General features: G+C 42.5%; 1 protein-coding gene across 2 annotated transcripts in view; it reads right to left on the bottom strand.

Moving 5' to 3' along the window:
• The window catches only part of SHB (SH2 domain containing adaptor protein B), an 83,463-nt gene that overhangs the window by 29,319 nt on the left and 27,563 nt on the right, over positions 1-26,581 (bottom strand). For both annotated transcript variants that reach the window (XM_037373966.1, XM_037373967.1), the window contains exons 3-4: positions 13,338-13,553; positions 4,080-4,248 (exon numbers count right to left, since the gene is read on the bottom strand). In XM_037373966.1, the coding sequence (XP_037229863.1) occupies positions 4,080-4,248; positions 13,338-13,553 (385 nt within the window). The remainder of the gene's footprint in view (positions 1-4,079; positions 4,249-13,337; positions 13,554-26,581) is intronic.

The following is a 26,581-nucleotide window of genomic DNA, read 5'->3' as shown; positions in this document are numbered from 1 at the left end:
CTCCCAGGGATGGGGCACCCACAACTTCACCGGGCAACCTGTGTCTCAACACCCTCACAGTAAAGAATTTCTCCCTAATATCTAATCTAAATCTACCCTCTTTCAGTGCAAAGCCATTACCCTTTGTCCTATTGTTATATGCCCTTGTAAAAGTCCCTCTCCAGCTTTCTTGTGGACCCCCTTTAGGCACTGGGGGTACTGCTACAAGGTCTCCCTGGAGCCTTCCCTTCTCCAGGCTGAACAACTCCTGTCTTCATAGGAGAGGTGCTGCAGCCCTCTGATCACCTCTGTGGCCCTCCTCTGGACTTGCTCCAATGGGTCCGTGTCCTTCTCATGTTGGGGCCTCCAGAGCTGAACGCAGTACTCCAGGTGGGGTCTTAGGAGAGCCGAGTAGAGGGGACAGAATCACCTCCTTCAACCTGCTGGTCATACTTGGTTTTATATAGCCCAGGATATGGCTGGCTTCTGGGCTGCAAGCATTTGTTGTTGCACCATGCTGAGCTTTTCTCCACCAGCGCCCCCGAGCCTTTCTTCCCAGGGCTGCTTTCAATCCATTCTCCACCCTGCCTGTACTGATACCGGGGGTTACCCCGATACAGGTGCAGGACCTTGCACTTGGCCTTGTTGAGGAACTTTGCGGGGTTTGCATGGGCTCGCCTCTCAAACCTATCAACATCCCTCTGGATGGCAACCCTTCCCAACAGCATGCTGATAACACCACTCAGCTTGGTGTTGTCAGCAAACTTGCTGAAGGTGCATTCAGTCCCAGTGACCATGTCACCAACAAAGATTTTACACACAAGCACAAGTCCCAATACTGACCCCTGCAGTACAGCACTCATCACTCATGTTCACTTGAACATCAAGCTATTGACTGCAACTCTTTGAGTGCAACTATTCAGCCCATTCCTCATCCATCAAGTAGTCCATCTATCAAATCCATGTCTCCCCAGTTTAGAGAAAAGGATGTTGTGCCAGCCAGTGTTGTTCAGGACAGCGTCAAACACTTTCCACAAGTCCAGGTAGGTGACAACTGTTCCTCTTCCCTTATCCACCAACACTAACCCTGCTGTAGAAGGCTAGCACATCTGTTAGGCACTATTTACCCACTGTGAAGCCATGTTGGCTGTCACCAATCACCTCCTTATTTTCCATGTGCCTTAGCATAGTTTCCAGGAGAATCTGCTCCATGACCTTGCTGAGCACAGAGGTGAGATGGACTGGCCTGTAATTTCCCAGGTCTTCCTGTCTTCTCTTTTTAAAAATGAGAGTTATGTTTCCACTTTTTCATTGGACTGTCATGACTTCTCAAATATGATGCATAGTGGCTTAGCCACTTCATCAGCTAATTCCCTCAGAACCACAGATGCATTCCATCAGGTCCCATGGACTTGTGCACCCTTCAGGTTCCTTAGATGGTCTCAAATCAGTTTTCACTGAGACAAAAATGCTGTTGAGTACCTCAGCCTTCTTCATGTCCCAGGTAGCCAGGTCTCCCGTTTCCTTCCAGAGAGGGCCCAGCATTCTCCCTAGTCTTCCTTTTATCACCAATGTACCTACAGAAGCTTTTCTTGTTGCCATTGACATCCCTGGCCATATTTTATTCTATCAGGATTTTATCCTTCCTGACCTTATCCCTGGCTACTCAGATAATTTCTTTGTATTCCTCCCAGGCTGCCTGTGCTTTCTTCTGCCCCCATAGGCTTCCTTTTTGTGTTTCATTTTGTCACGGAGCTCCTTGTTCTTCCGTGCAGGCCTGCTGGTGTTTTTGCTTGACTTCCTCTATGCTGGGATGCATCACTCCTGAGCTTGGAGGAGGTGACCCTTGAATATTAATCAGTTTTCTTGGGCCCCTCTTCCCTCCAGGACTTCATCCCATAGTACTCTACCAAGCATATCCCTGAAGAAGCCAAAGTCTACTCTCCTGAAATCCAGGATATGAGCTTGGTATGCACCCTCCTCGCTGCCTTAAGGATCCTGAACTCCATTACTTCATGGTCACTGCAGCCAAGACTGCCCTTGAGCTTCACGTTTCCCAGCATCACCTCCTTCTTGGTGAGAACAAGGTCCAGCATGGCACCTCTCCTCATTGGCTCCTCTAATCACTTGGAGAAGGAAGTTATAAACAACACATTCCAAGATCTTCCTGGATTGCTTATGTCCTGCTGTGTTGTCCCTCCAATAGATAGCCAGGTGGTTGAAGTCCCCCAGAAGGGCCAGGGCTTGTGAACGTGAGGCTGCACTTATCTCTCTGTAAAAAGCCTCATCTGCTTGGTCTTCCTGGTCAGGTGGCCTGTAGCAAACCCCCACTATAATGTCACTTGTCCCTGCCCTGCTTTTAATCTTGACCCATAAGCTCTCAGTCAGCTCCTCATCCAACCCCAGGTGGAGCTCCATGCACTCCAGATGGGCATGGACACAGAGGGTGACACCTGTCCTTGTCTCCCCTACCTCTGCTTCCTAAACGGCTTGTATCCTCCCATTCCAGTCATAAGAGTCATCCCACCATGCCTCCATGCTGCCAATAAGATTGTAGCCCTACAGGCATGCACATCTCTCAACTCTTCTTGTTTAACCCCCACTACATGCATTTGCATACAGGCATTTAAGTTTATGCACACACACCCACACCCACCTCCTCTGAAGCTGACTTACTGGCTGAGGCAGCTGGAATTCCTTTGTGTTGCTCCTCAGGTACCTTCAATCCTTCTCAAAGCTCTCAGAATTTCCTGCTGGCACCAGCCTCAAGCTGGCAGGAGAGGGATGGACTGAGACTCCCCTCTACTGGCAACTTCAGTTTAAAGGCCTCTTCACCAGCTTGACAAGCCTATGACTGAAGATGCTCTTCCCCTTCTCCAACAGAGAGGCCTCATCACCCTCCAGCAGATCAGCTTTCTCAAAGCGAGTCCCACTGTCTAAGTAGCCAAACCCTTGGCTGTAGCACCAGTCCTGTAACCATTTGTTCATTCACCAGACCTGACTGGCTCTTTTAAACCCCTTCCCTTTGACCAGGAAGACTGATGAAATAACTCCCTGCGCTCCCGAGTCCCTCATCACTGCTCCCAGGGCTCTGTCAGCCTCATACAAGTCTGGTACCCCTCAACTGCTCCTGGTGGGATCACTGATGCCCATGTGAAACAGCAGCAGTGGGTAATAGTGGACTGGATGAGGCTTGGCAGCTTCTGCGACACCCCTGACGCGCCCCTGCTCAGCAGCACAGCTCTGGAGAGTGCGTTGGGTCAGCAGGTGGGCGCCTCCGCACCTCAGAGGAGAGTTGCCCACTACTGTCACCCATCACCTGCCCGTGGCTGTGCTAGCTGTCACACGTGGAGCAGCCTGGGCCACCCGGCTCTGCTCCAGCGACTGCTGATGCAGCAGGTCTTTCCTCTTCAGCCTGCGGAGCGGTGAAGCGGTTCTGCCAGTGCACCTCGGGTTGCGGGGAAGCCCCTTCCTCCCGCGGCATTGCTGGCCCCCTCCCTCCCGCGCCTGCCGGTGGGCGAGTTTTCGGCGGTCTGGCCGCGGGCGGGGGGCCCGCTGCAGGCTGTGCTTGGCACCGGCCATCGCACTCCTCCTCGGCTCCCGGAGTTACGAGTCCTCTCCCCTTCCCACAGGCGATCCCCGCCCGGGCACGCCGCTCGCAGGCCGGCCCGGCCCTGCCCTGCGCCGGGGAAAGGCCCGGGCACGTCCCGCTGCCTGAGGCTGCGCCGCCGCCTCCCCCGCGCCGCTCCCTCTGGGCAGAGGCAGCGGCCGCCGCCGGGATGCGCGGCGCAGACCCCCAGCCGCCGCCTCCGCTCCCGGCCAGCGCCCCCCGCCGGGCCCGGTTGCCCCCGAGGGCCGTCGCCGGCCCCGCCCGCCGCCGTGCGAGCTGCCGGCCGCGCTCCCCGGCTCAAGGAACCGCCGTGCGCTGCGCTCCCCGCTCCGCTGCGGAACGCGCCTGCGCTGCAGCTGAAGGCCGGGGCGACGGGTAAGCACCGAGACGGGGAAAGCTGAGGAGGGAGAGCTGGACTGCAGGGTCTGGGGCACTTGCTCCTGTAAGTGGGAAGGGAAAGAACTAGAGAGCCATTACCGTGCTTACTTACATCTGCTTTTCCAGTTGAACAGTTGGATCTATTCTCTCTCCCAGGATCCCGCAAAACTCTGGGCTGCCATGTTTGATGGGTTTAAAGCCTCCTCCAGGTGCTCTTAACTGCCTGCGCTGGTCATTTGAGGGAGGCGATGCTTGGCGTTTCTCACTTCCATTAAACTGGGCTGCAAGATACACAATAATTACCTCTCCAAGCAAGCTTAAAAAGAAACGAATTAGCTTTAGCACTTAAGAGAGGTTTCATGCTTCCCAGGGGCACCCGCTAGCATCAAGTAGTAGTAATTTATTTATTAAGATGTAGCGATTTATCTGCAAAGTTATATGTATCACGTAAAGGTGTTTCTAACTAGGCAAAATATGGTCCCTAAAACTTTTGCTTTTGCAGTAATAGATTACATAGTCTTCTAAACCTTAGCAAAATAAGAACTAGTTATTGTAACATTTGATACTTTCCTCCCCAAAAGATGATACTGAAACAAGTAACAGTAACAGAGATGGGCTTTCAGTCACATGCCGTAATTTCAGTAACAAACAAGTGAGGAACATCAAGAATCCAGCTTGCCTCAGTTTATGTGTAATCATCCTAACAGTAATCCGGGTGCAAATCCAGACAGCTAACACACATCTATCCACATCAGAAACAGAGGCAAGCAGCAGTGAATTCAAAGTGTATCCACTTACACAATGCTGGCATAGCACTTTTGTCTTGAAACATTAGGGGTAGAAAACGAGGAAAAGGGAAAATGGCATTTGTTACTTTCTCACATTAACTACGTTATTCTAAGAAAAGCAATACAACTTATTTTGCAAAGCTGTAATTTCTTAAAGCACTGCAACATCTGTAGCAAAGCATCCTCATTCTACACCTACTACACTTACAGATTCTACATATCTATAATCTGAAAAAATTAAAGGACACAATATTGCCAGAAACAGTGAAAGGAGCTACCCACACAATATTCCTGACTCTCACTGCCTTCTTTGATGGTTTGCTTCTTCATCAAAAACTAACACTCACAGCTGCAGATGGATTACTGTTTTAAAATCATCTAGGGGGATACCAGGCAGAAAAAACTTCACTATGTCAGGAGGCAAACATCACAATGCGCACAAACACAGAGCACAATCAGCTCCTCTGTGAGTTTCAACAGCAGTATCAGAGAAAAATGCCACAAGGACAGTCAAAGGGACTCCCTACAACAGCATGTTGTAGATCTCATGCATTTAACCCCCCACTTCTAACACACAGACACTTAGGCACGTTGCTGTTAATATTGTTTTGAGGCAATGCTAAACAACAGAGAGACCTGTAATGTTTAAAAAGGTAATGCATACAGAACAGAGATGTGTTGGGTGTGGAAAATGTTTTGCAGTGTTGTTGGGTTTTTTTTTTGGAGGGGAGGGTTATTTTTATATGCTTTCTTCATGGGGCTTAGGACACTTCCAAATTCCCCCTCTACTCAAGGAAAGGAGGCACAAATTATTGTAAAACTGGGCAAATGTATTCAATCATATTCTGAAATATGTATGGCAGAAATATGCTGGTTATTTCTTAAAATGGAAACTTAGATTTAACCTCATTAATATTCAGGATATTATATATAATTATATTGTATTTCAGGATAATAAAAGCTGATTAGCATAACAAGGAGAAACATTGCATGTGTGTACTTGCCAGTGACTCATATGAACAGCACTTATTTCAACTGTAAGAAAAACACCTGGATGTAATTTTGATAAACAATTTTTTACTTTAAAAGAGAAAAAAATGTAAGTATCTATAATGAAAAACAAGAAAGAATTTGAAAAACAGAGAATGTTAGTTAAACATTACAAATATTTAACAGGACATGGCCTTGGGAGAAGGAATAGACACCATAAATAAATCAAGCTAGGAAGTAACAAGATAAGCTCAAGGAGAACCAAACGGTTAATGAGACCAAACAGCAAATTACTTGAACTATATGTGAACTCTCATAACTAGCATACTAAAAGTTCCACCCTCAAGCAAAGAAAGCCCCCTACTAACAAAGCCTCCTCCCCACAGAACATGTGAGGTGAAAAAAAAAAAGAATGCTTTACCTTTAAATGGAGACAGGGCTTGATAGAACCAATGACAATTGAGTGTGACTGAACATAAGTGTAAACAATTGTACACACTGTATAAAATGTTCTACCATGTGTTAAGAGGGGTGCTTGGTTTGTGGATTTGCCACCCAGCATCCATATCTGCGCAGATGTGCAATAAATAAATATTTTGACTCTGTGGGTGGATCAGCTTTTGCACACTGGGTCAAGAATGCAAATTTGAGATAACAATTTGGGAACTCTGAAAACTGGCAACCTTAACATCTGTTTCTGACCAAGTAACATCTGTCAGACACCAAAAATTCAGTTCACAAAACATATGAAACTCTGTTGTGATTGTAAACAGCAGTAGCTTCACAATACGATGGTTAGAAGTAGGATCTGTTGTCCAAAAATAGCACAAAATTTAATTTCAGATGCTTTTGAATGTTGCGTTTGCCTGAAAAGCTCTGAATTGTCTTTGGACTCCTGCCTTTCTGTCTGTTTGTTTGGTTGTTTTTTTTGTTTTTTGTTAAATTGGCAGGCAGAAACAGTCTGAAAGGGATATCCAGATAGATTGAACTGGTAAGTGTGATATCCAGTCAGGCACCAACCCACACATGCAATGTTGTTCCCAGGACTGAGTTTTGATTGCTGTAAGTCATATCTTAACTAAAGCTGTAGTGTATATATAGTGAAGGTTCAGAAGCTCTATTCCATGCAGCTGGGAGCATAAAGTTTTTTATTACTATGTTACCTGTGTTTACATAGCCATTACAGTTATGGATGTGATGATGCATACCTGACCCTTCCTCACTCTGTGTAACCTCTCTTCCTCTGCCCTGTAGCTGGTGCTATACCCAGCTTTAATTCCCCCAGGGTCCTATGCACCAGCTTTCTGTGCAACACCAGCTGCAGTCACAGACGTGACCAGGTTTGGCATCCTCCTTCAAGAAGTCTATGACCTGTGCTGAGAACCACTTCCTCTTCAGAACAGAGGCCCACTTATTTTTTAAAGCAATACTAAGATCTCTGCATGCATTTGCTTTACCCAAAGGTTTGCTATCCGCACATGACAGCCTGGAAAGGCTTGATTTCTCACACACTCACATGGGAGCTAGTGTCAGCCTGACATTCCCGAATGGGCTCTCCAGTGTTGCCATCTCCTTTTCCAGCCAGACTTAGGTATCAGAAACCTACTTTGTTCCTGTTACTTTGCCAATCTCAGCCCTTCTGGGCAAGCCAGTTTGCCCAGCTCCAGCAGCAGGCCTAACAAGACCTGCTTGCTTCCCATAAAAGCCATCAAAAATACATTTCAGCCTCCAATGAAACAAAACCAATTTTGTTTGTGAAAGAACTCAAGATGCAGACAGTCAAAATGGTGCACTTCAGCTCTGCTAGACAAGTCCCTGAGGAAGGCTAGGCACAGCTTGCTCCACAATGTCAGCATGACAGCAATCCCAGCCCTATGCTTAGGAGCCACAGTGCAGACACGTTCCCCTCAACCTGAGCAGACTTCATAGCTTGTGCACAATTTCAGTCTGGCACATCTCAGTTTCCAGGCTGGAGATAAACAGGGTTTATCCATGCTTCAGCAATGAATCTTAAAATCATGGCAGAGGAAAAAAACGTTTTCTCAAAAGATTTGCACAAGTAATTAACTTCATTATAATTCTAGTGTTGCTTGCCATTTTGGTTTGTTTACTAGGTCTAGCACCTGACAAATAAAAAATATTTGCTGCATAAGTCTCTTTGTGTCTGCAGATCACAAATGTTTGTTGTTCCCTTCAGATGAACTTCTCAAAATAGGAACATTTTAGCAGAGGGTCTTTTCAGGTTCACCACAACTCCAAGTAGTTGGGGGATGGTAGTTGTGGGTCTGTAAAGTGGGACTTGCCCATTGCTAGAATTTCTAATACCACTTAGACCAACATTGTGCTCTTAAGAGAAATCCACTTCAGCTAAGAACTAAAAATAAAGCTCACCTGGTCTAGCTACATTAGCTAGATACATTATGGAACCACAGTATACACTAAGTCAGAAAAACGCACACCTCAGCAGAAGGTTAATACTTCTCCACTGCAAACTTCCTACTGTTTCAAACTTAGAAGTTGGACCTCCTTCCTTATTTTAAACACTTAAAATTCCTGGGAGTTAGGTTAAGTATAGACACATCAGATGAGACAGCAGCTTGAATCTATGCTTGCAGCCAAACCTTACATACTAGTTTGTAACAAATAACCAGGTACCTAAGACATACTAAGTTACAATGAATGACAGATGCAATCACAAAATCTAATTTACCTCAAGAAAATATTTGCTCTCTTAGCATTTAAAAGAGAACTCTGCATGCTGAACCCATAAGGAATTCAAACATATCATAATACTTCTTATTTAAACTTGGTTTTAGTCTATTACTTTTGTAAAGCAATATTTTAATTTAGTGTGCTGTCATAAGTACTAACTGTATAATGCCTAGAATAATATTTACACATAGGCAAATCATAAAACGTCATATTGGATGGATTGTGCTTTATTAATTTACAGTTACATACAGACAAACAAAACTACAGATGAAGAAAAAAATTAGATAAAACTAAGATTACAGTTTTTTAAATAATCACTCAAAAAACCCTATAGCTATTTCAGAGTTTACCTGACAAAGAGCAAAAAAGTGGGAATGAAAATGATTACAGAGCTCCAAGTCTTGAGCTCCATAATGAGTTGTGCAAAAAAAGGTATGCAGTAGAAATGCAGCAAGGTAGCTTGCATATGCAGCTTTCTTCTCTGGATTCAATGAATTACAAATCAGCCATTTCATATCATATGCACGATACATGAAGAATAAGATCTAAGTTTTCCATATGCACTCATATGACTCCTAAGACAATAACTTCTAAGACTAATAATCCCATTTCTGTGGCTGCTGTATTATTAGTTCAGAAATCTGTAAAGTGTTACCTCACTGACCACGGACTGGTACTGGTCCCACAGCTTGTATCTCAGTGTTGCTGAACAATGAAGTTTCTGGTTTAGGTATTTTGCATACTTTGAAAGAAAAACTACTTCCGGGTAGCACATAATCACTAACCTTGTGTGGGAAGCTCACAATAACTCTGATATTACTCTTAGCTTTTGGAAAATTATCAAAACTACTATGTAAGGAAATACTCAACTCAGATTCCCTATGTTACACTAAGCCACAGAAATAAGCTGCAGAGAGATTAAAAGCCCTAAAGTATTCCACCTTTGAAGATCTAAGTGTCACCTGCTCAAGTATTTGTTTCTGCCTGCTCTTTTACGCAGTCCAAGGGCTTTACTTACCCTCTCACCTTCAAACAAAATATTCTTTGCTCAAAAGTAGCTCTAATCCCAAGCTGCCCAAGAACACAAGCAAGAATGGCTAAACACACCTCTGGCCAAGCAAACACTGGGCAGATTAGCAAAAAAATAACTGGAAGTCTTTCAGCTAACACAGTCAGCAAGAATTAACTGTTTAGCTTCCTTGCAGGAGCTCTTCAACAGCAACCTGTAATCATTGTAGCCCAGACATTCCCATGGCATGTGGCCTAGCCCAGAGGGCTATAAGGATGGGGATGAGTGAGGAAGCACATCAACCTCCCTTGAGGGCAAAAATGCACCCACAGCTAATAGGAGAGAGTCTTGGGTGATAGAGAGCACGTGTTTGAAGGTGGGAGAAGTCCCAAAGAGATATAAGAAGGTAACAGAGTGGCAGCTGGCGTCAGGTAGAAGGATGAATGAGAAAATCTAGACATAGAAGCAGTTCTGTAGGACAAAAGAAGGGGAAAAAGTAGACTACATAAGAAGGACAGATGGGCAAGAAACAGACATGGTGGCAGGGGGGAAACAGTGGAAACCCCTCCAGAATGGAGAATAGAGAAACTCCCTGGAAAAAACGCAGAAGGCAGCCTAAGACCCACTGCGTTCTGCTCTGCGGAGCCCCTGCATGTGCTGCGGGTAGCTTGTGGATCCTTTCGGGTAGCCAATACCCTACTACAACAGATTTGCTGTGGACCACACTGCTGTGTAGTAAGCCTCACCGGTCACAAGATGGAGGCTGCACATAGGCTGTAGGGAAAGGTAACACTACTGCCACCACAGGGACCCATTAAAAGACATGAAATACGTACTGAACTGGGGCAGACATCAATGCCATAGCACAAAGCCAAAGCAGAAGGCTTTACACACGTGCCAGACTGATATTCAGCACCTGCAAAACAGCCATTGTGGCACTGGAAAACTAGTGATAGATGTCTCCATTAATTAGCCTATCTTGACATGCAATAGATATCCCAAACCATAGCCAGGATCTCACAGCCAGGCAATCTCCCAGCACAAGTCTTCCAAACTTTTTAATTGGTCCAGCAAAAGGGATGAGTCAGCTTAGGCAAGCCTGAATCAAAGCCTGTTTCCATGAGGCAGAGCTCAGCAACAGAACTGTTTATCCTGCTAGAAACCACACAAGCAGGTTAGACTTTTGTGTTGGAGTTCATGCTCTTTAGGGAAATAAACTATTTTACCTGCACAACATCCAGCAGAACTGGATCCTGGTTTAGATCCAGCCTCAAAAGAACTATCAGCATATGCTTAATGGAAAAGTGACTAAGCCTGGAAGTCTGCAAGATTGTTAACAGCTCACATGCCAGAGCAAATCATAATCATAGGAAGTAGAAATCAGTTTTCCCTAACCTCCTCTTCTGTTCCATAAGAGCCCAACAAGAGGAAAGGGGATGCTGAGCAAGAAGGGTTTTTTTAAGCAGCTATTTCAGGTTTATCCATGTGTCTTTTGCTCCCACTCACATTTCACAGGATGGATACTGCAGACATCAGCTTGACTTGGAAACAAACTCAAATCAACTACAACCTGAAGATATAAGAACGAGTGAAACACAGAGGTAATATCACTCTCACAACACATTGCCACTGCTCTCACTGTGCTAGAAAATAAACACATTTAGTTTGCCCATGTCCACCTACCTATTAGGTGATCAGGTCAGAAACACCCAAGAAGGGTATTGTCACAACAAACTCTGTTTACAGAACAGTAGCCCTGCATAGCTGTGGAGAGAAGTCACTTCTTATTTCTGTAATGTGGCAATATCATGGCACACAGAATTGCAAAATCAGAATAATTCAGGTGGAAATGGGCGGTGGGAGGTGTCTATGTGATCAGATCAGATTGCTCAGAACTTTATCCAGTCATCCCTTTACACAGGATGAAAAAAAATAATCTAAAGATGGATGTCATAGCACCATCAAAGGTAGCTGGCTGCAACAAGGCTTTTACCATCCCATGCCAGGTTAACTTCAATACATAGTTCCCACACCTTGCCCCGGCACAGCCACCAATCCCCCACAAGTTTTCAAAAGTTTATCTACTATCCATGCTGTTTCTTCAGCCTCTTCAGGCCAGTCCACCCTGCTTCTTGCCTCTGCTGCGTCCCTTCCATGTCTCTCCTACATCTCGGGCACTCTCTTTCCTCCCTCTGCTTCTTCCAGGTCTCTCTTCATTTCAAGCTCCTCTTCATACGGTCCTTAAAGCTATTTAACTACTCAGCAGGAACCAGATACAGCTGTACACTATCCATGTCAGCCAACACACCGCCCCTAAAGCAAGCCTACAGCTGTATATTATCAATGTTAATTAACCCACCTTCATTCCTCTACAATTCTTCTACAGATGGACACTGCAAGAGCCCCCGGACAGTTGGTTCCAATGCATAACTATCCTTGCAGAGGAAAAAAGTTTTCCCCAGACCAAGACAGAACCACTCCTGATTTAACTTATATCTCATCTTCCCATCACATACCTGCTCATTTGTGAAGAACCTGGCTCCACCATCTTGAAGATCTCATAGGCAATGGAAACTTGCTATTACATCACTCTAAAGCTTTCTAGCTTTCTCTTCTCCAGGCTAAGCAAGCCCAGTTCTCTCAGTTGTCTCCTCAGCAGTCATTCCTGCAGTTTCCTATCATTTTGATGACACTCTGCTGACTTCAGTGTTTATCAACTTGCATCAGAATACTGGACACAGCATTACACATGTTGTCCAACATATGTAAAGTAAGGAGGAACAGTCACTCTGCTTGATCTACTGGCTATGCTCCTATTCACACAGGCAAGGATGTCGCTAGCCTTCATCAGTGCTGGGCAATGCTGCTAGCCACATTTAGTCCATTTTCCCCTTAAGCCCCTTCCATCAAAGCTGTAACCCAGTAAGCCAACCAGTCCTTGGTCCATATCATTGCATGGGGCTTGATCTTGTCCTGGTTGGATTTTGTCAGCTTCTTGTGAGCCCATTTCTCCAGCCTGTTCAGGTGTCTCTGAATGGCAGCTCTGCACTGCCCACCAGCTCCCTCACCCATCTGCCCCCTGCCACTTGATATCATTCCAGACTTCACAAGGTGCATTTCCTCTCCTCCTTCTCTGCCTTACTGATAAGGATGCTGAACAGCAAGGGTTCAAGAACAAATCCCCTGAGAAATCACACAGAGTTCCCCCTTCAGAATCACAGCCTGACTGAATGAAGCCCTGCTCAGCCATTTCCACAAAGCAACAGAAAGGAATAAAAAGAGTGGTGTAACCAACACCAAGCACAGACATTCAGGGACAGAAAAGAGTTTGTGTCGAATCTCCCTGACTGACAGGTTCTGATGTGGGCAAACTTCAGCAGTTCAAAAGGATTAATCCAAGAACAAGTTCTACATATCCATAGAAATGTGTTCAATTATAATGCAAATATTCCACTCATTACCGAGTAGAAGCATGTTACTTCATGCATGTTACAGACACTTTTTGTCCTTCACCTGTAAGAATTGCCCCACAATTTAAGGACCTTGCAATGCAACACCCTTATCATAAAGCCACTCAACACAGCCTACATCTCATACATTAAAACGGGGGTAGAGGCAAGGAGTGGGAAGAAGATAAGTTTTGCTAACATGAACTCAGTGCTCAGATGGGTGACAACAGGTCAGCTGAAGCACCAAAAAAATTCCCCATTTCTGCAGGAGGTAAAGTTTTGAGACTACCCACATTTGCTTTTCAGAGATTTATCAACCCCACACATACCCCAAAGAGCTGAAACACTTGAGTTCTCCTAAAGGCAAGTACATATACTATGCTGTGAGAGAGAATTTCCTGATTGGGATCTAGGAATCGTACCTGCTAGAGCTGGGATGGTGACTTTGTTCCACTCCCATGGCTGATCATACTCATCTGCAGGCCTGTCATCATCCTGTGGCAATTTGCTTTCTCGTAAATGGTGACTCACCACGCTTTCAGAATCAGATTCCACAGCACTGCCTTCTGGTTCGTAGGGTATGTCATAAAGCTGCATGTTTTTCTGATGGGACTTCACGCCTTCCTGCTTCGCAAACTCTGTTGGCAAGAAAGAAAATTGCTTCAGTATCACTACTAACCATGCCTTATCATTATAGTCAATAGTTTTAGAGCAGTCAGCTTCCAACCATTCCTTAATAGACACATAATTATGCGGATGGCAAGCTTGTACAAGACTTCTAAATTCTACCTCTACATTTGGTAATTGACTAGAAGCAAAAGTTTGCTCCAGCTGACAACCACAGTGCAACCTCATGCCTCCACCAACATTCCCCATCTTGTGCTGAGCCAGACTACAGGAAACACACAATCCCTGTCAGCCTGTATAAAGCACACTTACAAGTAACTGCACATAAATCCCCAAGAATGCTAAAACTTGTGCATGCAGTTAACTCTTAAAGAGGAGCTCATTCAGAAGTGCAATCTGAAGATACAAAGATCACAAAAAATATATATCCTACAGTATAATTACATATGCTGATAAAAAAATTATCTGGAGTTACCTCTACAGAATATCAGTAGAAAATGAGCTACAACTACAGAAAGAACACCAAATAAAAGCATTGGCAACTAAAGCTTAGCTCACATTCTACTAAGGAAAATTTTCTTTAACTTAACACTGAACTTACCAAACAATAACTATGTTGAAGCTTCACAGAAAGAAACAGTGTACTGCTCTCCTGAATACAGCAAACCAAAACCTAGGCTTTGTTAGAAGAAAGACAGCTAGCAAATCAGGAGCAAGCTGCCTTCACCCTTGGCACCAGTGAGGCACCCTCCCAGTAGGTGGGTCCTACTGTGTCCAGTCTGCATGCTCTCTGCCAAGGAATGTGCAAGGAGTGAGCTAGTTCGTAAAATGAGAAAGGAGACAGTGCAGAGCTACCAAGATAGCAGGCTCCTTGGGCCTATGGTTTTAGTTAGTCTGATGAGGGAAAGACCAAGGGGGGTGTAATAGCAGCTCCCAGCTGCCTGAAGAGGGGTCAGAGTGAAACGCTTCTTGGGCAGTGTCAGAAGGTGCAATAAAAAGAAAGACATAAGAGGTAGCTTGAGACATCCAAGTGCGACGCTGGGGGAAAATTTTTTCCATGATGTGTAGTGCAGCCCTACAATAGGTCACCAGATAGGTTGTGGGAGGTGGCTCCATTCTTCAGAGTTTGAAGAGCCTTGGCTGATAAAGCCAGGGTCGCTCCATTTACTGATACCAAAGTGGATGGAGTGGGTGATAGATCAGATAGCTGTGTTGCCATTCAGGAGAACCTGGAGATGCTGGAAAATTGCAGACTAACTGGCTGGAAAGCAACTCAGCAGAGAAGGACTCTGGGGTCCTGATCAACAGCAAGTTGAACATGAGTCAGCATTGCACCCTCACGGTAAAGAGGGCCAATACTAACCTGGACTGCATTAGGAGGAGTATTGAAAGCAGGTCAAGGGAGGTGGTTCTTCCCCTGTACTCAGCACTGGTGAGGCCACATCTGGACTGCTAGGTCCATGTCTTACCTCCCCAGCACAAGACACACATAGATGTACTGGAGCAAGTCCAGCAAAGGGGCATGAAGCTGATAATGGGACTGGAGCATTTTTCAGATGAGAAGAAGCTGAGAGAGCTGGGACTGGTCAACCTGGAGAAGATAAGTATCAGGGGGAACCTTATTCCAGCATATAAATACCTGATGGAAGAGACTGAAGATGGAGCCAGACTTTTCTTGGTAGTGCCCAGTGACAGGACAAGAGGCAATAGGCACAAATCAAAACACATGAAATTCTATCTGAACACAAGAAAACACATTTTTACTGTGATAATGGTCAAACATTGAAACAGCTTGCCCAGAAAGGCTGTGAAGTCTCCATCTGCAGAGATACTCAAGACCTGACTGGACACAGTCATGGGCAAACTGTTCTAGTTCACCCTGCTTGCTTGAACAGGGTTTTTTATTACATGATATCAAGAGGTCCTTCCTAACCTCAGCCATTCAGTGATTACCTTGACCACCACAAGGACAAAATTTCATTAACTGTAGCAAATTGAGAAGTTACTTAAAATAAACAAAAAACCCCAACCAAAAAATCTTGGGGATAAGGGAGAGAACTTCTTAACCTACAAATGAAGTAAAGATTTAAAGCAGTTCCCTCCATCATTATAAGAAAAGTGATTAATCAATTCATCTATCAGCAAGAACATTATACTGAAGTAATTGCTCAAAACTATTTCAAAAGTACTATGAAATGTCTACAGTGTGACTGTGTCCTTATTGTTTGGAAAAAAAAATGTGTTTATATACTACAAATACAGTAAACTTGAAGAAACATACACCAAAACCAACGATGTAAATACAAACAAGGTAGGTCACAACAATTCTTAGTTATGAATGATAATCACTTTACTACTTTTCTATACAAGCAAAGCAAAACCTAGAAAAGGATATCTTAAAGGGCAGCTTATTTGAAAAAAGTGTTTAAACCTTTCCAATTAAAACACAGACTCCGTCAGCTACCTTTTGAAAAGGATTTTGCTTAAGGAAAGATGCTGTATTGAGAAAAACTTGTATTAGAAAGACTACACAGCTGGTAGTCTTTCTCCTGGATCAAAAAGATAAACAGCTTATTCCTCCTAAAGTCAGAAATATGGTCTGTCTTTCAGTACTGTAAAGCCAGCCATTACTATACCAGGAAGCGTGCATTTCTGATGAACAGAAGCCATGATTTTACCAAATCAAAGACTTAAAAAAACCCTACAAAAACCCAACCAAAAAACTAACAAAAAAAAGCCCAACCAAAACAACCCACCACCCAGAAAAAAAGCACAAAACCACAAGCCCAAAATACACATACCAAATCAAACAATTCCTTTTAAGTGCCAAACATGGCTACACCGCTGGCTTCTGGTGTGCCATTATGTTTCTATACAGGTATCCATGATAATTTATTTTTTTTTTTTTTTTTTTTACTTACTGTACCAGAGCATCAGACCACACTGGAAAGATTACCTGTAAATAGAAGGTGGCATGCTACAGATATATGGTTCATGCTCACAGATGACAACTAGAAAAATTACAAATATTTGATCCTAAAGCAGAACAGTTTCTCTAGGAAAAACTAAAACCAAGGGAGAGTGCAGAAATGAAAGAAGAAGAATATATATACATGCATACATAAAAATATATGCCTGTATACACATACACACATGCTTATGTGCAGCCTCTTTTATAAAGATTCCTACAAATTTGCTTGGGAGTCCATCTTTTAATTAATATATTGAAAGAGTATTCATAAAGAAAAGTAATTTTACTAAAAGTTAAATGAGAAGCAGTTCCTTTCAGTAACAGACAGCAAAGTTGAATCTGTAACACAAGAAGTATTAGCATTATACACACCGATAGCTCAGTGCAGACTTGATATTTAAGAATTAAGTAGTTGAAGACAATAGAACATTTGTGATTAAGCATTTGTCATGGCTCTCACGCAATCTCTAATAATGACAGCTTTAAGTGCCAAAATAGTTACTGGAATGACCAGGAAGTCCAAAACTGTGCTAATTTCACTTTTTTTGTCTGTTTTTTTTCAGGAACGCTAATTTTGTCCTTTGAACTTTTAGTGCTGATAAAGAAAATTACATTTTTATAGAATTACGCTCTTTGAGATAATTGGCTACTAGAAGAAGAAACAACTGAAGTTTTGAAAGAACTTATTTCACTAGCAGGCTGGAAGACCCCCACAAATTATTCTTATCCTTGCAAGTTAGCAGTTATCACAGAATTAGGCTCCAGGAGTCTGGACTCCTGTGTAAATTAATCTGATCAGCAAAGTACAGAAACTGAAACATCTGGGAACACAAGATGATGAGATTATAAGACTGAACTTGATTGTTCAGTGAACAATTCCGACAAACAGTCACATATGGAACAAAGCTCCACTGCACAAGTAGATAAGCTCATGGTAATCTTTCCAGCAGCCACACTAGACCTCTTCATAGTCTTAAATTCAAGAGTATTACTCATAGATGCACCATTTTCCTGAGGTGAGTTTGGAAAGAATTAGGGGAAATATCAAACAAACAGAACAGCTACAAAGCCAACAAAAGGAAACTTTGAGGACAGTACTACTTGTTTACAGAATGCAATAGGTAGGCTTGTACATTTTTCTTTCCTAGAGGATGCAACAGACAACAAAACAACCAGTTTCTTCTACAATGTACAGATGCCAATAGATATTTCCTTCACTTCATACTAAACCATACAGTAACAAGAGGTCAAACAACGTAGTTGCACTCTTTAAATAGAAGTTATGATAACATAAAAAACACTCTGTTCTCCCAAATCAAGCACAATTGTAAGTATCACCAGGCAGTAATAAACTCAACATGATTTTACAGCCCCTTTGCAACATTTCTTTGAATGAAATGTGATAAAAACAAAATGTAGGAGTCCTGCAACAGTTGTGTAAAGAATGTGAGATGCAGAAAGACTCCATGAAGTAAAGCATTTGTAAGAAAGCTTTTGTTTTCCTGTGTGGTGAAAAACAATGAGCTTGAACTAAAGACTCTGTTGGGCTGGCTGGGAAGTAAAGCCAGCTTCCTGTATCATAGTAGCAACATATCTTGCTTGCCTACATCTAATACGCAGAAAGATTCTTAGCCTGCAAGAGACAAAGCATGAAGTTATATAAATCCCCCAACTTTTTTTCCAGCCTCTACTGTTCTACTGGCAAAGCTTCTAAATATTTTACATGCAAAGACTTCACAGCATCAGTGGCAACACAGGCATATAAGCTTCCTTACTGTCATACTGACAGTAAACAGTAATTTATGCATGCCCCACTGAAAAATAGAGATATTTATAAAGTAATTAGGTACAGACACATTAACTTACAGACTAATCAACTGCAGTACAATAAAGCTGGTTTTGACTTACGAGTAAGTCACATTCCAAGGTGTACTGACCCACACATTCCAGGTGTTACTCTGATAAAACAGACCCATCTCCACTCCAGCTACAGATTTCACGCCTGGTGGAGGATTTCCTGCCATCTCAGGTGCCTTCTCCACCACCAAAGACCTATCCTGGTGAGCTAAATCTAACTATGAAGGTAACATGCTGAAAACAGTATTGTATTGCCATGTAAAGCCAGCTTTTGAAAAGCTAGCATTGAAACTGACTTTCAAGCAAAGTACAAGGGCTATCAAAACCCTTTGTACCTGACAAGCCTAAAAGCAGAACTTGGGACAGAGGACAGAATTCTACTGCTGGGACTTTATGCAGAACATTTAGTTGCACCCATCTGCATTCAACAGTACAGAGCTCAACGCAGATTTTAAACTGGTCATACTGGCAGATAAAGCTTCACCCTGTTTCCTAAAGCATGGGACAAAACACTTGGCAATACTCTTAACCTCAACAAATGGCTGCTAATAGAAGCCCTTGAATGAAAGTACGATGGTTTTTCAAGGTCATTTGTGCATGCACTTAACTTTGTTCAGATACATAGCTACTCGAAGGAAGTCCAGCAGATTGTTCCTTCGTTTATTTAACACACCAACATGTATACACTGTGTTGGAAAGGAGTTGTACAGAGCACACCTGTCAGCTTTAAGAATTTCTGCCTCCCCATCTCTGGATTCAGAGCACAGGCCTCCTCCAGATGGTTGCTTCACTTATGCCCTCTTCTCAGGAGTCAGCATTTAAACAGCTTCAGTCCTAGTGACCTGGATTTAGTTTCCTGCTAACCACATAAAAAATGCAACTTCCTGTCAACTACATGACATACAAGACTATAACCAACCTGGAGTGAATACCACTACGATATTATTCTTACCTAGTATGTTCACATCACTGATGCCTACTAGATAATTCCAGCTGCCTAGATCTTAGCAGTCTTAAATCGAAGCACCTTTATCTGGAAATCACAGGTCTTTGTGATGTTGAGTTTAAGGCACACAAATTAAACTTTCAAACATCCAGATCTTTCGGATGATAACTAAAGCAAGCAAGAAAACAACGATCCTGTGCTAGAGTCCACTGGTTGCATCTTGTTCTGTATAACCAAAATGCCCCACAGGGAGAGTGGGTGTTTCATCAGTTAGGGAATAGGCTAACCTGTCTTCAACTAGGATAGTCAGAGCAGAGTTATGAGAAGCACAATTTTTGAAATGTGGATTTAAACATTTTATATTCAAGAGCCTCAGAATGGCAGTCCACAAAGTGTTTGGAGGACCTGCTGCAGCACATTGGCTTTCTATAGATAAGCCCACATAACTAGAAGAGCACCATACAGAGAGAGAGAGAAAGAGAAGAAAAAAAATAAAAAAGATACCTGAGAACATAATCCAAGAACAAGCTTGTTTGTGGACAACAGTCACTTGTATTCCTTGTATTTTGACCTGTCACTGAAAACCTGAAGTTATCAGTGGGAGTAGAAAGAAACTTGGAAAGCCTCCAGCTCACGTTGAGAGGTACTGGTGAATACCTGGTGCATCTCCCCAGACATTATCCTGCCAGCCTGGTCATCTATAGCAGATGAAGGACACATCAGAGCCAGGTCTGAACACAGAAAGCCAAGTCTCACCTGGAGTTCTTTCACTTTATCAAAGAACAGGTCTTGCTGAATGGGCCCAAACCTCTACTCTCCACATGCTCTGCTCTTGAGGTTTCCGATGGAAAGCCACTGAACCAAGCATGTAACTGCATTAAAGGGCAGTGAGCTGTTTGCACCAGGTGTACAGGTAAGCTGCGCATCAACCAATTGCCAGTTTGCCAATGGTACAAGACAGGTGCTAAAGCAGAGATCACAGGAACATTTGCTCCCACTGAATCCATTTCCTCCCCCTCTCCATAAACAGGTCAGAAATACTTAGCCAGCTGCTTACTTATTCCAAGCGTCCAACCCATGTTTCTTTTCACACTCATCTTGGCTAGATAATCTGAAAACATTTAAGAACTCATGCTGTAGAATTCTCATTGCACTAGTGCGAAGTCTATTCATCACAGAAGCTAAGTTTTACCTCTGCTCAAATTTTGCCTCAGGCCATCAGAAGTCAAACTGCTTCCTGCTCTGCTTCCAGGTCTAGCTGAATACCTCTAACTGCTGGGACACAAGAGAACACCAGTAACATTCGAATAGCAGGGGAGGCTGTTTTACTTTGAGACTGCAGCAACTGCTTCCCAATGCTCATGATTCCAGATTTTGCTGCAGGAAAAGTTGGACATGGGAAGACCTCTCCTCATTTTTCTTTCTGAACAGAAGCCAAGTGGCTCAGAAGTGAGACAGTTTCCAGGAACGAACAACAGACATTTGCTCCGTTGCCTTGTTGTGAGAGCTTGGCATAACCTATTGACGTGAAAAGCAATGTCTTGAAACAGACTGCATCATGACAGAAATCCTACTGAAATCCAAGTATGACTCACTACCCCAGAAAGAAGCATTCAAAGTGATTTTACATTCCAACAATCCTGATACAGAAAGCCTATTAAGCCAGACAGAACAAGGGCATGGGGGGAGAAGGCCCTTTACAATAAGTATCAGTAGGTCAGCAACAAAAAAACCTTAACACAGAAGGTATGTACTGAAATGAAACAAACAAGCAAACATACCCTGCCCAAGACAACAGGAAATACATGTGTTCCTTCAGGGGTGGGGAGGGGCAGGGAAGAGGAGCGGTGAGTGTTGGTGGAGTCAAGGGGGGCTGATAAAGAAAAACTAAAATAGAACTCATGGGAAAAAACCCTAAATGCTGGTGGATTGGAAGAATAGTAGTATTGCTTCCAAAGGACATGAAAACTGTCCTTGGAGATGTATTTCTTTTATGGCAGATAAATATATATAACAAATAAATAATAATAATAATAAAAATATTCTTCAGTTTCCTGAAGGCAGTAGTTTATTTTACAAAGCCTTCCCCCTCCACACCTAACTTTCTGTTAAATAAGCAGTGACTGAACATTATAAATGCCATCTTAAAATTCATAATGTCTACAGACTTTACTCCTTGAATGGTGCTTTGATGCTGCTTAGCTACTTACTCCTTACACACTTCTCAGAAAGATACAGGATTAGGAATGTTCTTTTTAGGGGAGGGGGAAAAGTATGAAAAACACCTCCACAAGATTCTGTGCATTTACTGCTGCTTGGCCAATAGCTGACTCCAGATGTTGCTATAGCCAGCTGCATCATAATACTATACCTATGGTTTGCTTGTAGATTTTCTTGACTTTTCTGATCAGAAACACTGACCTTTGGGATTCAAGGATCATTGTTCCATGGACTAAATGGAACAATACAAGTAGCAACAATGCAAAACAGAGATTTTGGCTCATTCAAAATCTGTGATTCTCATTCCATACTCTGAAGCTTCTGAGCTGTGTAGAAGAGGATTCATTCCTTGTGGTAAGTGGGAATAGAAGCCCTCTTGAAAACAGAGTGCAACGCAAGTAATTTCATGTACACCTGTTATCACAATGGTTCTCACAACCCCATGACACAGTGTCCCAAAAAATTTGTTCTATGATTAGCATGAACAGAATCTATTCTCTTTGAAAGGCATTTTACCACTAAAGTGGTGGCTGTTTTAAACAAGCTAACACTCTCTAGTGTCAGGAAAAAAGAAGCTTGCAGCAAACATGAGTGCTATTTCCTGGAGTTAGATCTGTTTTGCTACTCATGGTTGCTACTGATGTTCACAATGCCCTTGCCAGCTCTCTTCAGGCACACAATCTCACCCTTTCATGGGAATCACCTGGAGAAGGGAAAGGAGTAGAAGAAGAATCCATTCATAATGTAAATGCCATCCAACACGTACACAGAAATAAGACCTTTTCTTGAATCTCGTCTGTTTGTGTCTCTGCTTCCTGAAAGTTTAGTCAAAAGCACTGAATGAGATAAGTACCTATCAAAAAGATTTTTAGTGAGTAGAGGTATTTATCTATATTTCGTTTAAGATTATATTGGAATGGATATCTAGATGTGAGGAAAAGTGTGTTTATTAAAACCAAGACAAAATATGTAACTATTTCGCTGATAGCTGGAGGTTTAAGTTCAATGAAAACTAGAAAGGAGTTATGTCCTCTGCATATAATTAACTTTGAACATTGTCTTATTTGGGATGGGGGAGGGGGCAGAGAAGAAGAGGAAGTGGATAGAGGCCTCCCTCCAGACTTAATTGTCCTGTGATACATAGCAGGGAAGAAGTTGCCTACAGGAATAACATACACGGTAGACTGAGGGAGTAGACTCACATAGCCAGAAGAGCTGCCATATCTGATTTAACAAAGCCACATGAGATGTCCTCTTAGCCTGATGAGATAGGCTTGTATCCCTTTTAGCCACCTGATAGCATTCCCCATAGAGTACAAGGCAGGGAGAAGGACTGTTGCTTAAAAGCTCCTAGGATAGATTTCTTCAATAGTCATGATGGCTACATGGTGAAAAGCAACACTGAAATGTGGACTGTATACGTGTTTCTAGAGAAACATCTAGCCTGTGAATGATTGTGTCACTATGATTAAAAAACAAAATAAAACTGAGAGCTCAAAACATAGCCTGAAGCTTCCTTGATGACTAATATCCATTATTTTATCTTTGTTAGTAATTTTTCAGGAAAACACCATAAAAACAAAGAAAGTCAAAGTTTTGGAAGTAGTATCTGCATTATCTACAAGAGAACTTTCCTTCCGACCAGGATTCCAGCAAGAGCAGACGCTATCAGCAATCTGTTTCCTCTTTTGGCAGGACTTAAAAGCCACACAACATCTGCATATCAAACCACCTGTTTTTTTCCTGTTCACTGCAAGGAGCAGCCACAGGGATTATTTACCACAAAGATCATTTGCAATTTTGCAAATAGCAAGTTGCAGCCATAGTGATTATTTGCAATTTTTCTCACTTTGACTTACTTTCCCAAGAAAAGTGTCCTGGTTGCAATCTTTCTGTTCTGTTACTCAAGTTGAGCTAGTGGTACAATCTAGGAACTCTGATCAGTACCTAAAGCACCTAATGAAGAAGAACCACCATCTGTTGGACATGAAAGCCTTCAGATACAACTCCAAATATTAGAATGGGAGATACAGTAAGCTCAAATTGAGCACAGTCCTGCACATGCACTTGCTATATGCAAGGATTATTAATGTAGACATTAAAGATGGTCTACTTTTGCTGTTCAGCTCTGGAGACAAAATGGTTTAATTTAGAATTCCGCCTCCACATGAGTAGACCAAGAAAGCTGCTCAGTTGTCATCACATCCAGCCACAGATTTTTGTTTTTCACAATCCAAGGCCTCGCATGCAGAAAAAGACAGCTAACTTGCTAGCACAGAAAAAGTGACAGGGTTATGGACATTCAAATTACCAGGAAAATGAAAATCATCCCCTTTGCCCTATAATCCCTTTACTCGAGTTAGCTCAGCACTTGATCAACAGAAGGAACAACCCATCATTTGTAAGACTTCAAATGCTCTATACTGAGCTGACCATCTGCTAATATTCAGTACCTTGCACTTATCTGCAGATTTATCTTTAGTTATACTACTCAGGCAAACCCTGACTAGATGTCAATTCTTAGCTGAAAGCTCACTTACAGAATGATATGTTAGTGATGCTAGTGATGCAGTATTGTTCTTTTCCCCTTGGACAACACTTCTGTAGAATAGTACAGAATGTGAAACTGTATTTGAATACATGCAGCTATTGATAAAATGCTCTACAGTCTACAGTCTTTAGCTATGCTACAGTCTATCATGTCACCACCAGCAAGTAAATCTGGTTAGCATTCAGCAGAGCATCATTAAGAACAGACCTTACTGTTAACGACAGCAAACCACAGTCATGCAAACACCATAAATCAGTTCTCTTTTTCCCTTCTTGCAACAGAAGCATCAAAAATCATGAAGAATAACATCTGGTATTTTCCAATTAGGTCAAGTCAGAAAACTTTGTATTATAAAAATCCATTTAGCCATGACTGATGTGTACAACTGAGTCAACACTTTCTGGTAATTTTTCCAGTTACACTTTTATTTTCCAATATGCATCTCTAAACTAACCAATGTGCATAGAAACATTTTCAATGCACAAAACCACACCCAAAGAACAATTGTTGAAAGCAGCATTTTTTTCTGGTTATTTTGTTCTTTGTTTTTAAAGAAAGATACAGAAAAGATTTTTACAAAAAGTGATCAGGAGAGGCTATTGATAAGCTCCATATTCTACCACGATGCCAATTTTTCTCAGTGACAGTGCATCTCAGCCAAAGGAAAGGGCAATAATAACCGTTGCTCAGCTTAACATACAAAAGGAATAGTATATCTGAAAGATAACACTTTTTTTCCTTTGTCTCTCTCTTTCCTTTTTATTTCAATTGAGACAGTAGCACAGACACCTTCTAGCCCACCTCAGGCTGCATTACAGCCATAACAGCTGCTGCAAGACTTGCTTAGGAAAAGCTCAAGAGAGCTCAGCTATGCCATCACTCTTTTCCGCTTTGCGGCCCACCCCAGAGAAGTGCAACTGTTTGACAGACCATAAGACCTACAACAGCACAAAAGCTATAAAACCCACTGCTTCTTTACATAGCTTTTTGAATTACCCACTCCACAGAAAATGAATACAGAACTCAAAGCAAGCCCAGAGTTCCTCCAGGCAAGCCTCACTTCCCTCCAGTTTGCCTGGTTTGTTGCTAATTGCTAGTCTGACCTACAACAGCATCAATTTTGCATGCCTACATCCTGCTTCATAAAACCAACCTGTATGCAAACTTTCTCACTCAAGCCACCAACACATGAAACTGAACAAGGCAGAACCAAGAGCAAGCTCAGATGAAGATTTAGTATTTCCATCCTTTTTGCACATATTGATGTTGCTCAAGAAATTCAGTCACAGTAGCATGACATGATCCAGCAGCAAGCAGAAACACACTACAGGTTTCCTACATCTTGGGTAGGGATGCCAGAAAGAAATGCATACATCATCACATGAAGACACACCAAAACCAGATGAGGCTTACCTGACCCCATCCAGAAAGCCCAGGCTGTTCCCGCAGGCAATAGCCTCTCATTATTTCAAAAAACAGAATGGTAATGAACAGCTGAGTTTGCATAGGTATTTGAGCTCCTCCAAAAGAACACTTTCAAGCAGAGTTCTTCATAGCCAGAAACCAGAGAAGCTGTATATTGTTGCCAGCCTACACAAAATGCACATAGCACGAAAGAAGTGTTTCTGACCACTTCCCACTGAAATTTTAAGCTAATTTTATGACACTGCTGTAAAGCCACATTTAAATGTTGGTAAACTGATGTGGCCGGTGATCAGTCTCTGTGGCAAGCAGACACAGAACTGGCTGAATCTTCAACTCTCATTTACTTCTACAGGTAAGAAAAGCCTCCTCTGGTTTGGGTTACAAAACCAAAAGCATGCAGGAGAAACTATAGCTACCACATTACAGCTGATGTCAGAAACAGACTCTATTTATTTAAGGATTCACTCATGTTTTATCACTAGAGACTTTCAGATTTCGGATGCAAAACCAGCAGGCAAAAGGGTGCAAAATCAGCAAGCTAAGCACAACAAAGATGACAAAATATCACAACTGAAAGGGTATCTTGTTCCTTCCGAGAAGTATCATGTTTACATCATCACATGCTTAACTAATACTTCCTGTACCATTGTCTTCGAGCTTACTTTTCTGTACAGTATAGAGAAAAAAACCAAAGTGATTGCAACAAGAGAGAATATAAAGAAATGATTGAGAAAGTAATTCTGAGAAAAAAAATCTTCACTAGTTAAAAAAAAAGAAAAAAAGAAAAAAAAGGATGCCTAGCAGAACCTTTGACCTGAGCAGAGCTAGCTGCAGAAAGGGTACAAATTCCTTCTGACTCCATAGCACATGATATAATGTCCATTATTATTTTTTTTTTAATAAATCCAGATAAGGGTAGAAATATGTATTCCTAGGGTTGTAATCCTAATACTAACTTCATTATGAAAATGTTGATGTTATATGTTTTCACACAGGCTTCAAAAACTTCCTTTGGCTAAAATCCTCTTTGCAAAAGAACAACAGGAAAAAGAAGAGGAAAACAAAGCAT

The sequence above is a fragment of the Falco rusticolus genome, chromosome Z (genome assembly GCF_015220075.1).
Source record: "Falco rusticolus isolate bFalRus1 chromosome Z, bFalRus1.pri, whole genome shotgun sequence".
Taxonomy (NCBI): Eukaryota; Metazoa; Chordata; class Aves; order Falconiformes; family Falconidae; genus Falco; species Falco rusticolus.
This window is presented reverse-complemented; position numbering and strand designations above follow the sequence as displayed.